Consider the following 14,014-nt stretch of genomic DNA (forward strand, 5'->3'; position numbering starts at 1 on the left):
AGATTCGACAGGGTGCCTCTTTTACAAACAATACATAACAGACATTGCTTGTCATCTGCTTTTTTGTCCATTCCATCATTTCATCAACATTCTCCTCCAGCTTCCTTCAGTCATTTTTTTAAATTCAGTATAACATAATTTGAGTATTTGCAAATTGGCCTACTCCTAGTCCTATGTCAGAATCATTGATGTAAACAGCACTGAAGTAGCCTCAGAACAGAATCCGTAGGGGACCAAAGCCCGCTCTTGAAACCCTAACTTACATTTTCCTCCTTTTCAAACGTTTTAAAAATTCACTCATGGTACGTGGGTGTTGCTGGCTGACCAGCATTTATTGCCTATATCTAGTTGCAGTCTGGTAAAAACAATAATTGCAGATGCTGGAAACCAGACACTGGAGTAGTGTGGTGCTGGAAAAGCACAACAGTTCAGGCAGCATCCGAGGAGCAGGAAAATCGACGTTTCGGGCAAAAGCCCTTCGGGAAGGGCTTTTGCCCGAAACATCGACTTTCTAGTTGCAGTCTGCATACTGTGGGATAACCTACAATGCCCTGAGGGACGGAATTCCAGGATTTTAATTCCGTGACCGTGAAGGAACAACAAATTTCCATGTCAGGTTTGGTGAGTAGCTTGGCAGGGAACATGCAGGTGGCAGTTTTCCTGTGTATCTGCTGCTCTTGTCCTTCGAGATGGTTGTGGATATGAAAATTGCTGTCTAAGGATCCTTGGTGAATTCCTGCAGCACGTTTTGAATATGGCACACACTGCTGCTACTGAGCATCAGTGATGCTGGAAGTTTTTTTTGTTGATGTAGTGCCACTTTGTCCTAGATTGTGTCAAGCTTCTTGTGTTCTTGGAGTTGGACTCATCCAAGCCAGTGGGGAATATTCCATCACACTACTGACTTTTGCCTTGTAGTTGATGGAGAGGTTTCGGGAGTCAGTTAGGGAGTTACTTATAGAGTTATAGAGGTGAACAGCACGGAAACAGACCAGTTGGTCCAACTCGTTCATGCCGACCAGATATCCCAACCCCAGCTAGTCCCATCTGCCAGCACCCGCCCCATATATCCTTCCAAACCATTCCTATTCATATACCCATCCAGACGCCTTTTAAATATTGTAATTGTACTAGTCTCCACCACTTTCTCTGGCAGCTCATTCCATACACTTGCCACCCTCTATGAAAAAATTGCCCCTTGTGTCTCTTTTATATCTTTCCCCTTTCACCCTAAACCTATGCCCTCTAGTTTTGAACTCCCCCACACCAGGGAAGAGACTTTGTCTATTTATCCTATCCGTGGCCCTCCTGATTTTGTAAACCTCTATAAGGTCATCCCTCAGCCTCCGATGCACCAGGGAAAACAGCCCCAGCCTGTTGAGCCTCTCCCTATAGCTCAAATCCTCCAATCCTGGCAACATCCTTGTAAATCCTTTCTGAACCTTTTCACGTTTCACAACATCCTTCCGATAAGTAGGAGACCAGAATTGCACGCAGTATTCCAAAGGTGGCCTAACCAATGTCGTATATAGCCGTAACATGACTTCCCAACTCCTGTACTCAATACTTTGACCAATAAAGGAAACTATACCAAATGCCTTCTTCACTATCCTATCTACTTGCGACTCTACTTTCAAGGAGCTATGAACTTGCACTCCAAGGTCTCTTTGTTCTCAAACACTCCTTAGGATCTTACCATTAAGTTTATAAGTCCTGTTAAAATTGCTTTCCCAAAATGCAGCACCTCTCATTTATCTAAATTAAACTCCATCTGCCACTCCACAGCCCATTGGCCCATCTGATCAAGATCCCGTTGTAATCTGATGTAACGTTCTTCACTATCCACTACACCTCCAATTTTGGTGTCATCTGCAAACTTACTAACTGTACCTCTTATGCTCGCATCCAAATCATTTATATAAATGACAAAAAGTAGAGGGCCCAGCATCGATCCTTGTGGCACTCCACTGGTCACGGCCTCCAATCTGAAAAAAACCCTCCACCACCACCCTCTTGTCTTCTACCTTTGAGCCAGTTCTGCATCCAAATAGCTAGTCCTCCCCTTATTCCATGAGATCTAATCTTGCTAACCAGTCTCCCATGGGGAACCTTGTCAAACCACTTACTGAGGTCAATATAGATCACATCTACCTCTCTGCCCTCATCAATCCTCTTTGTTGCTACTTCAGAAAACTCAATCAAGTTTGTGCGACATGATTTCCCACGCACAAAGCCATGTTGACTATCCCTAATCAGTCCTTGCCTTTCCCAATACATGTGCATCCTGTCCTTCAGGATTCCCTCCAACAACTTGCCCACCACTGACATCAGGCTCACTGGTCTATAGTTCCCTGGCTTGTCTTTACTGCCCTTCTTAAAGAGTAGCACTATGTTAGCCAACCTCCAGTCTTCCAGCAACTTGCCTATGACTATCGATACAAATATCTCGGCAAGGTGCCCAGCAATCACATCTCTAGCTTCCCACAGAGTTCTCCACACCAGATCAGGTCCTGGGATTTATCCACTTTTGTGTTTCAAGACATCCAGCACATCTGTGTAATATAGGCACTTTTCAAGATGTCACTATGTCATTTCCCGACATTCTGTATGTTCCATTTCCACAGTAAACACTGATGCAAAATATCTGTTTAGTATGTCGCCCATCTCCTGCAGTTCCACACAAAGGCCGCCTTGCTGATCTTTGAGGGGCCCTATTCTTCCCTAGTTACCATTTGTAAAAACTCTTTGGATTCTCTTTAACTCTGTTTGCCAAAGCTATCTTGTGTCCCTTTTTGCCCTCCTGTTTTCTCTCTTAAGTATACTCCTACTGTATTTATACACTTCTAAGGATTCATTTGATCTATCTTGTCTATACCTGTCATATGCTTCCTTTTTCTTAACCAAACCCTCAATTTCTTTAGTCATCCAGCATTCCCTACACCTACCAGCCTTTCCTTTCACCCTATCAGGAATATTGTCACTGGGCTCTCATTGTCTTGTTTCTGAAGTCTTCCCATTTCCAGCCACATTTATGTTTACCTGCGCACATCTGCCCCCAGTCAGCTTTTGAAAGTTCTTGCTAAATACTCAACACAGTATTCCCAGTCTCTGACCTGTTTTTGTAGCCACTGTATTTATATAGTGAATCAGTTCACTTTCTGGTCAATAGTAGCCCCAAGGATGTTTTTGGTGGGGGATTCAATTATGGTAACACCATTGAATGCTAAAGTGTGGTGGATAGATTGTCTCTGATTGGAGATGGTCATTGCCTGGCAGTTGTTGAGAATATTCCTTGGCACTTGTCAACCCAACCCTTAATATTATCCAGATCTTGTTGCATTTGAGCATGGATTGTTTCAATATCTGAAGTCACAAATGGTGCTAAATATTGTGCACATCACTACCTCTGGCCTAATGATGGAGGGAAGATCATTGATGAAGTAGCTGAAGATGGTTGGGCAACACAACCCTGAGGAACTCCTGCAGAGATGTCCTGGAGCTCAGATGACTGACCTCCAACAACATGGTCAACTCTCCTATATGCCAAGTATGACTCCAACAAGTGAAGAGTTTATCCCCAATACCCATTGAACCCAGTTGTGCTAAGGCTCCTTTATGCCACAGACAGTCAAATGTCGCCTTGATGTCGAGGGCTGTCACTCTCACCTCATCTCTGGAATTCAACTCTTTTGTCCATATTGAACCATGGCTGTAATGAGGTCAGGAGCTGAGTGGGGTCCCTGGTGGAACTCACTGTGTATTACTGAGTAGGTACTGCTTGATGGTGTTGATGGCACCTTCTCACCATTTTACTGATGATAGAGAATCAACTGATGGGTCAGTACTTGGCTGGGTTGGATTTGTCCTGTTTTTTGTGTACAGGAGATACCTGGGCAATTTTCCACATTGTTGTGTAGGTGCCAGGGTTGTAACTGTACTTGACGAGCTTGCCGAGGGGAGTGGTAAGATCTGGAGCACAAATCTTCAGTACTATTGCTGGAAAGTTGTCAGAGTCCATGGCCTTTGCATTATCCAGTATCTCCAACTATTTCTTGATCTCACGTGGAGTGAGTTGAATTAACGGAGGGTGGTATCTAATGCTGAGGACCAGTGGAGGATGCTGAGCTGGATCATCCATTTGGCATTTCTGGCTGAAGATCACTGTGAAAGATTCAGCTCATCTTATGCACAGATGTGTGGGCTGTTTCATCATTGAAGGGATGGGATTGTTTGTGGAGCTGCCACTTCCACTGAGTTGTTGAATTGTCCACCACTAATCATGACTGGATGTTGCAGGACTACAGAGCTTAGATCTGTTTATTGTGGGATAGTCTAAGTCTCTTTCTACCACTTGTTGATTATGCTGTTTGTCTGGAGTAAGTATTGAGGACTTTCTCAGGGCAACTTCCTCCTGATTGTATATCACGGTCACCACCTGTGCTGGGTCTGTTCTGCCAATGGAACAGGACGTATCTAGGGATGATGATTATGGTGTCTGGGACATTTTTCATCCTTTTTTCTAAATAATTCCCTGTACTTTCCCCTTAGCTTGCAAGTTTTTTCCTTTTCAAGTAGTTACTCAGTTTTCACTTGAAATGTGCTATTGAATCTGCTTCTACTGCCCTTCAAGACTGCATTGCGCAACTTGTAACATTGGGATTTTCTCCATGGCTTGTTTTGCCACTTTTCTTAATTCTGTGCCCTCTGATTACAGACCTTGCTGCCAGGAAGAACAGTTCCTTGATTATTTTCCAAACACTGTTTGTATTTCTGGCACATATTAAGTCACCCCTGAACTTTCTTTGCTCCAAGATAACAATCTTAATTTCCAGTCTCTCAACGTAACATTATTTACTGAAGGTAACATTCTTCCTTTTAAAAACTGATGTTTGGTCATCTTCCAGTCCTCTGGCGTGTCTTGATTCTTAGCACCTTGAGGTACCATTTCTTGGGCCTTCATTGTTACTTCTCCTTATTGCCCTCCTCTTACAGTACCAATGTTGCTGCTTTTTCCTTAGGGAAATATTAATGCATTTACTGACTTCTCTAAACCATTGATTTATCATTGTTTCATGTTGCATTTAACCAGTTTATGGCGTAGCTCCTTTTTAATTTCCTTTGCTGTAGTTGTCTTCCTAATCAAAGGGCGGGCCTGACTGTCCTTTAGGACAAGTTTGAGGGTTCGGGAGATGAAAAATTATCCTCTTTAAATATTTGAATTTACAAGTCTTTTTTAAAGTTAACACCAAAAACTGGAAATGCAGGTTAAGAGCGCAACTAGTTCATTTGACCTGCTGTGACAGTTTTAAGTGCGATATATATTTGTTTAAAACATAATTTAGATAATTCTAGAATGCAATTGTACGGCCTGACTCAGCTCAGGCTAAGCGTTATGTCTCTAACTGATCTGTGTAGATTATGGGGATGAGATCGCTATTGAATTGCGCAGCAGTGTTGGAGCTCCAGTTGAAGTAACCCACAACTTCCAGGTGGATTTTGTCTGGAAATCAACTTCATTTGACAGGTAAGTTGCTAATTTGTCCAACTTTGCCCTTTTTTAAATATGTAGCTTTATCAGCTTTTTATTTTCTGGGGTGTAGGTTTGCTCGCTGAGCTGTAGGTTTGATATCCAGACGTTTCATTACCTGGCTAGGTAACATCATCAGTGGCGACCTCCAAGTGAAGTGAAGCTGTTGTCTCCTGCTTTCTATTTATATCTGTTTTAATTTCTGTCTAAATGATGTTGGCAATATTGACAGTGTCAGGCCCATCCACTTTTTAAAAAAAGGCCAAGTGGAAGAATGCAGATTGGCTCATGTTTTGATCAATCCAACAATTCCATTTCACATTCCCAGCAATCCAGGACATTGTAATGTTGATACAACAATTTCTTAGCATGTGCCTGATTTCTAGAAAGGAATTTGGCTATTCTTAACAAAGGTTAAAATTAAATATTGTAGGTATAACTATTACCCACTTAAAAGGGATGCTGCATCTGGAGTTCAATAACAGGAAGCTGTCCTGTAGCATAGAAGGAGGCTATTTGACACACCCCGCTTGTTCATGAGGTACAAATTGATCTAATTTTCCTCTTGTAAACTTGCAAATTTCCCATTTTTATGTGAACTCCAGTGACCTAATTTTCAAAATAGGAATGATTCTCAAGTATTCAGGTGCTATTGAATGCAATAACAATATTAATGTTAATACTTGTGATGTTGTGTGCAGAATGTCTATTGTTGCACAAGTGTAAAATTTGAGTGTAAAATAGATTTGAAACTGAGAAAAAGGGAATCTGTGTGGAACAATCCAGGAAATAAGTAGTAGTTATTCTCTCTGTGACATGCCTTAACTGATCCACATAATGGATCAGCCCATGGTATCAGAATCTGTTAGCTCAGCTGCTGTTTGAAAGGCTTGTCTATTTATTCCAGTGACAGGGCAACGTATACATAGTGAACTTCTAGATTTTTCATCTTACTAGAATTTAAACAATATCTGTTAGCCATCCGATCTTTATCTTTCTGTTCTTTGTGGGAAATGCCCTCCCTTTCAGATGCTTACTGTCATTTTAATATTCCTGTGACCTGAGCACACTCTGTGGTATAAGTGAAACATCACTTGAATGCGTTCTTTTCCCTTCTCCCACGACAAATTGCATTTTAAAAAATTTGCTATTATCGTACTTCCCCTGACCAAAATTTCAAAGGCCGTCTTGCTGATCTTTGAGGGGCCTTACTCAGTCTCCAGTCTTCCGGCACCTCACCTGTGAGTATCGATGATAAAAATATCTCCATAAGAGGCCCAGCAATCACTTCACTGGCTTCCCACAGAGTTCTAGGGTACACCAATCGGTTCCTGGATACTTATCCACTTTTATGCATTTCCAGACATCCAGCACTTCCTCCTCTGTAATATGGACATTTTTCAAGATGTCTCTATCTATTTCCCTACAGTCTATATCTTCCATATCCCTTTCCACAGTAAATACTGATGCAAAATACTGACGGGCGGCACGGTGGCACAGTGGTTAGCACTGCTGCCTCGCAGCGCCAGAGACCCGGGTTCAATTCCCGACTCAGGCGACTGACTGTGTGGAGTTTGCACGTTCTCCCCGTGTCTGCGTGGGTTTCCTCCGGGGGCTCCGGTTTCCTCCCACAGTCCAAAGATGTGCAAGTCAGGTGAATTGGCCATGCTAAATTGCCCGTAGTGTTAGGTAAAGGGGTAAATGTAGGGGTATGAGTGGGTTACGCTTCGGCGGGTCGGTGTGGACTTGTTGGGCCGAAGGGCCTGTTTCCACACACTAAATAATCTAATCTAAGTAATCTAATCTAATCTAAAAAAATATTCATTTGGTATCTGCCCCATATCCTGTGGCTCCACACAAAGGCCACCTTGCTGATCTTTGAAGAGCCCTATTCTCTCTCTCGTTACTGTTTTGTCCTCAATGTATTTGTAAAAACCCTTTTGAATTCTCCTTAACTCTACTTGCCAAAGCAATCTCATGTTCCCTTTTTGTCCTCGTGATTTCGCTCAAATATATTCCTACCGCCTTTATACTCTTCTCAGGATTCATTCGATCTCTGCTGTCTACACCTGACATATGCTTCGTCCTTTTTCTTATTGACGACAATAAAAGCTTAGTCTAGGCTCTGATTAGAATCTTATGCAGAAGTAGAACTCCTAGCTGTTTCTTACCTCTACCCTAGGTACTGAGGCCATTTTCAGAAGCTTGGCTGTCCAAACTAAGATCTGCTAGCTTGGTACAAATTAGGGGTTCAATTTTAAAACATCATGAGCGGGACAACATGTGCACAATGATGCTGTTTTCCTGGTTTCTTTGCACATAGTGAATATTAGAGGAACTAACATAGTAAACTGGAAGAAATCCAACAAATACTTATTGACATATCACCATCCGATCTCACTTATTAGAGGCTGATAAGAGTTTTATGGTTGGGAATGTATTGGCTAATGCAACCAAGGTTGTCCCTGAGACTTGGCCAACATGATGTTGGCATGGTTGCTCCTCTCTCCACTGCAGTGTGAATTTGTACCGTGACCCATTCTGATAAGATAACAAGATGTTCCTTTATTAAATTTTCAGAATGCAGAGTGCATTAAAAACCTTCGCAGTGGATGAGACCTCTGTGTCTGGCTACATTTACCACAAATTGCTTGGCCATGAGGTGGAGGATGTGATTATTAAATGCCAGCTGCCCAAACGCTTCACTGCCCATGGTTTGCCTGACCTTAATCATTCTCAGGTAGGCACTTTTGAATGACATATTAACTTCTGTCTGATTTGTCATTGGTGACCTTGGTCTCAAATAAGCATCAACTGCAGACGTTCTGTCAATGTTGTTTTCAATGCTTTTATCAAGTCCAAACTGTAATCTCCCAGTTGTACTTTGCGAAGGCTGTGCAAGGAAACCTAACTTCAGTAAGATTGCACCATACATGGTCAGGCTTAGAGCTGTAAGATGTAAGAACCGAGGTGCTCATTTAAATCACACTTCTGTAACCTGCTGTGCTATATTTTGAACACACTCAATATTTACGGTCAACATCCTTTTAAATTCAAAACTGATCATAAAACAAAGGAAGCAGCAAATTTTACCGATTTGCAATGTTAGTTGCCTATTGTTGCAGCGTCCGCCTGGATCAAAACAGGAAGTGAAAATGAGACTTCCAAGAAAAACTGCATTGTTAGTGTCTTAAACATTGAGCCATTCAGCCCACCAGTCACCACAAGGTGGCAGCATGGGATGCCTGTGATATTGTTGCCCACCTCAATTTGGCCCTTTTACCTCTGAAGGCAGCAATGGCATCTTTTTAATACTTTACCACAGAGAAAACTGCTACAATCAACAGCACAGCAGTAAATTAGGTTACATTTGCCAAGGATTAATAAATCTATGCATCAGCTTAGATCTGTCAGCATTGAAACAGCTGTCTTAAAAATGATATGATTTTTTCATGGATGTAGCAGTTGCATGGCTGAAATATTGTGTTGGTGGGACAATATGGATACAGTAGTTTTCCAGACTAATTCACATGGCATACTTTAATCTGTTGATTGTTCTGACTGCTGAAGCTGACCTGTGCAATGCTCCAATGTACTAACTGCGCTGTGGTGAGTGAGTCATTTTGCACTGCATCGTATTCCTAGTTGTAATGTATTTCAAATCCACTTATGCAGTGTTTATATCAAAGTATCTTTAACACGTTTAAGTCATATGTAAACATTCTGCCTCTGCAGCTTCAATTATGCTACTTGGTGAAATGTGAAACATTTAGTAGATATAAGTAATTTGATGCAATCTGGATATTGCTTACAAACTGCTTGGATTTCCAAAAGCTTTGAAGTTTTACTATGTCGAAAGAAGAACTGAAAGGTACAAGTGCAATTATAGGTTATACTGCAGTGAAGCGCATGGCACAATCAAAACTCTCATCAGATTGCTATCCATGATTGATAAGATGTGGTTTTAATTTTTTCAACAGGTTTATGCTGTGAAGACTGTTCTGCAGCGTCCCCTCAGTCTAATCCAAGGACCACCAGGCACTGGGAAAACTGTCACCTCTGCTACGATAGTTTATCATCTGGCCAGGCAAGGCAATGGGTAAGCAGCAACTCCTTTTCACACTTAATGTAGGAGTCATCGAATCATACACAGGAGTAGGCCATTTGGTTTCTCAAGTCTGCACCACCATTTAGTGCCTGCCCTTGATAATGTTTCATTTTCCCTGCCTTCCATTTCTTGATTTATTGATGTTACTTGTATGTTTTGTCATGAAGATCAATGCAAAATACCTGTTCAATTCGCCTGCTATTTCATTATTTTCTGTTATTAATTCTTCAGCCTGAATTCTCGAACCAACCCTCATTTTTCTATCATTTGTTGAATCACCTTTAAGTAATTCCGAATATTTGTAGAAACTCTTGTACTCTGTCCAGAAATTTAAACATTTTAAAACAGTAATCTTCTAACTTGCGCGGTTAAGATTTTTGATTTGATTTATTGTTATCATATGTACCTAAGTACACTGAAAAGTTTTGTTTTGCGAGCAGTATAGGCAGTTTGTAAAAAGGACGTAGCGATCATGAGTGAGGTATACAGGGTTATGGCTGCACAAAGCAAGATCAACATTATTTCAAGTTAGATAAGTCCATTTGGCTGTCTGTTAAGGCTAGGGAAGAAGCTGATCTTGAACTTGTTGGTGTTTGTATTCAAGCACTTTAAGTTTATTACTATCTTTGACATTTCTAGTTAACCATAGATAGTGGATTGGTTCTTTGTTGGAATGCATTCTGTATAATCTGAAATAACTCCTTAACTGTCTGCCACTACATCCCTATTCACCTGTCCTTTATCGTTGTTTGCCAGTTCACTTTAACCATGTTGCTTTCATGCTCTCACAAAGGAGGAGGTTCTGTATAGCCAATATGAGGAGCTAGATGTCAAATTAAACAGAACCTCAAAGGTCATAATGTAGAAAAATAATCCCCCCTCCCTTCAGCGGAAGGTAAAATTCAATCATCTTCTTCTGGTTGCTGGTTTCTAAGGAAGCCTTCACTACGAGACCATTCGTTAATCCTGTCTAATTGCATAATAGCAGGTCCAGGATATGCTGCTGACTGGTCAGCTCTAGCATGTACTTTTCTCAGAAACCCCCCTGAAAGCAGCGCATGAACTCCACATCTTGGCCACCTTTGCCTGTCTTGTCTTTTCTGATTAATATGTAGATGAAAATATCTCATGATTATTCTTTGACTTTCTGACAAACTCTCATTTATTCCTTTATGGTCTATTCTATTGTGGCCTGTACACCACTCTCTCAAATTACTTCTTGCCTTTATAATTTATACCCAACTATTTGCTCACCTTAATTCTATGAACTTGAGTCGCTGTTCTGTTGTGTTAATATTGTCATTAACGCAGCCTCCACCTTCTACTTTCCTGTAGTGCTTAAATGCCCTGTACTGTTCAACACTCATGGTATCTGTGACATCCTGCAGCCATGTCTCTGTAATGGCCACCAGGTCATATATGTTTATATTTACACTCAGTTCATTCATTTTGTTTTCACCACTATGTGCAGAACCTTTACAGAAAGGTACAGAACCTTTAGTTTTATCTTCAATTTTTAAAAAATAAATTCTGATTTTGTCTGCTGGTTGAATCCTAGACTCATGTATTCCATCCCTTCCTGTCAAGGTCTGTTTATAGTTCCCATATTAATATTTTGCCTTAACGCTAATCTTTTGATTTGATCTCTCGTCCCCGCTATTCAATTTAAAGTCCCCTGTATTTGTTATGCGGTTAGCAAGAACACTGCCCCCAGCACAGTCCAGGTGGGTATTATCCCATTGTCTCACATTCCACACCGCCCTGAACTGCTGCTAAAGCCCCAGAAACTGAAATCCACTTCTCCCATGCCATTCTTTGAACCGTGCATTAATCTCTCCTATGTACCCTATACCATTTGCACATGACTTAAGTAATAATCCATAGGTTTTGACCTGTGAGGTTCTGTATAATTTAACACCAGCTCTTTATACTGGCTATTCAATACCACCTCACCTTTCTTGCCTGTGTTTTTTTTTAGATTAGATTAGATTACTTACAGTGTGGAAACAGGCCCTTCGGCCCAACAAGTCCACACCGCCCCCCCGAAGCGCAACCCACCCAGACCCATTCCCCTACATTTAACCCTTCACCTAACACTACGGGCAATTTAGCATGGCCAATTTAGCATGGCCAATTCACCTGACCTGCACATCTTTGGACTGTGGGAGGAAACCGGAGCACCCGGAGGAAACCCACACAGACACGGGGAGAACGTGCAAACTCCACACAGTCAGTCGCCTGAGGCGGGAATTGAACCCGGATCTCTGGCACTGTGAGGCAGCAGTGCTAACCACTGTGCCACCGTGCTGCCCAGGTGTTATTCATACCTGCATGCTCCAGGACAGCTGGTTCCTCCCAGCCCTGAGCAAACCTCCCTAATGTCCCTAGTAGGCAAGTAACACAGCCACCTGACACTCACTTTGTTATGTGGGCCAATGTTAATCCTCTCACTGAAGAATAAAATAGTCAGACAAGTGACCAAAACCTTGGTCAAAGAGAGAAGTTTGAAGAAGCGTCATAAAAAGAGGTGGTGATATATAAATGAGGAAATTCCAAAGGTTAGCCACTCAGCAGCTGAAAGTCATGGAGCAGTGAATGTCAGGATTGTGTAAGAGTGTAAATTGAGTTGACTCATTTTCCAACGTGGTTAATGTCCTGTATTCATATCTCCATACTTAAACCAGTTCCTGCTTTTGATCATAAACCTCTGTGTGAAGATTAACATCCTGAATTCATGTGCGTATTTTCCTATCAGTGTTTTTGTAAGACCCTGCCAGCGTCACAACATTAAAGGATAACTCTCAATGTGCTTGGGTGATATAAGAATTTTATTTGATATATTTTACACAACTTGGTTTGTTCAGTTGACTAACTGACTTTCTCATATGTTTAGAGATTTCTTGGGCTGGGTTCACATTGGTTAAGCAGGAGCTGAGCTTCTTGAAACTAAGAAGTTGTTTATAGAATTTGTTGTGTTCCTGCATTATATCTGTCTGTGTGGGATATCTTCATTGTATGAAGTCATTCTAGGCTGAAATTCAAAATGCATTTAAAATGAATTATTGCTCTGTTGTGAGGTTCTAATGTGCTTTCCTTTTTAATTCTAGCCCTGTCCTGGTATGCGCTCCGAGTAACATTGCAGTGGACCAGTTGACTGAGAAGATTCATCATACAGGTCTGAAGGTGGTGCGTCTCTGTGCCAAGAGTCGTGAGGCTATTGATTCACCAGTCTCTTTCCTGGCTCTGCATAATCAAATCCGTAACATGGATAGGTAAGAAGCAACTATTTGTTGGTAGCCCTTCTCAGCCCAAAAACTAGCATCTATAGATAAATCCTATGTTACCTTTGAACTAAAATGTGATCTTACGTGAGGGTGCTGTAAGCAGGCAATAATTTAATTGTTTCAGGATTCGATCTTTCATGACCTCCATTTCCCAGAGTGCTTCAAAAGTACCACATTAAACATCAGTTAATGTTTTTTGGTGGTCTGTGTTGCTGAGGGCTATGGAGAGCTTCTCTTATATACAGCATTTCACAATTGCTTTACTCTGTGGCCTGTAGAGTCTGCCACTCACTTATTTAGGGTGGCACGGTGGCTCAGTGGTTAACACTGCTGCCTCACAGTACCAGGGACCCAAGTTTGATTCCAGACTCTGGCATCTTTCTATGGGGTTTGCACATTCTCCCAGAGTCTGCATGGGTTTCCTTCAGGTGCTGCCATTTCCTCCCACAGTTCAAAGCTATGCAGGTTAGATGGATTGGCCTTGCTAAATTGTTCAAGCTAGGTTGACTATTCATGGGAAATGCACGGTTATTAGGTAAGCGATAAGTCTGGTTGGAGTGTTGGTGTGGACTCTGGCAGAGTGGCCTGCTTCCGTACTGTAGTGATTTTATGTTCATATTGTAGATCATCAAGTTCTGTTTGTGATGGATTGGCCCTAATTACATTCTTTCACCAATTAATAACGTGTGTGGGTTATATGTTAATTATTTTAGCACTTAGCAGTGGACTTGTCCGTCATAATGAAAATGTAAGAACCTGCATAAAATCTAAGCCTATGATAGCAGTCTCTAAGTCAGAGATCATACAGAAGCCTGGAATAGCTTGTAACTAACAGAGTTGTAATTGGTTGATTTATGACTACATTCTGCAATGTTGAACTCTCTACCTGGTATCTGTGAAGGACACTACTCCACACAGGCACTGAAGCCATTCATTTAGCCTGGTGTACTTGACCATATAAAGCATCATAGCTCATTCCTTCCCTCTCCCAAAATGTATGGATAGTAATCAGGAATGACAGCTTTGTCTAATTTTTAACATTTGCTTAATTCTGAATTTGAACAGTCATTCCTGGTCTTTTGCCTTAGCCTCTTG

General features: G+C 41.5%; 1 protein-coding gene across 4 annotated transcripts in view; it reads left to right on the top strand.

Moving 5' to 3' along the window:
- upf1 (UPF1 RNA helicase and ATPase) overlaps positions 1-14,014 on the top strand; it is a 68,290-nt gene that overhangs the window by 39,090 nt on the left and 15,186 nt on the right. For all 4 annotated transcript variants that reach the window (XM_087975867.1, XM_087975868.1, XM_043721560.2 and 1 more), the window contains exons 9-12: positions 5,416-5,524; positions 8,108-8,267; positions 9,508-9,626; positions 12,743-12,907. In XM_087975867.1, coding sequence (XP_087831993.1) covers positions 5,416-5,524; positions 8,108-8,267; positions 9,508-9,626; positions 12,743-12,907 — 553 coding nt within the window. The remainder of the gene's footprint in view (positions 1-5,415; positions 5,525-8,107; positions 8,268-9,507; positions 9,627-12,742; positions 12,908-14,014) is intronic.

This window comes from Chiloscyllium plagiosum, unplaced genomic scaffold, assembly GCF_037043375.1.
Source record: "Chiloscyllium plagiosum isolate Xiang-an unplaced genomic scaffold, Cpla_swu_hap1 HiC_scaffold_28, whole genome shotgun sequence".
NCBI lineage: Eukaryota > Metazoa > Chordata > Chondrichthyes > Orectolobiformes > Hemiscylliidae > Chiloscyllium > Chiloscyllium plagiosum.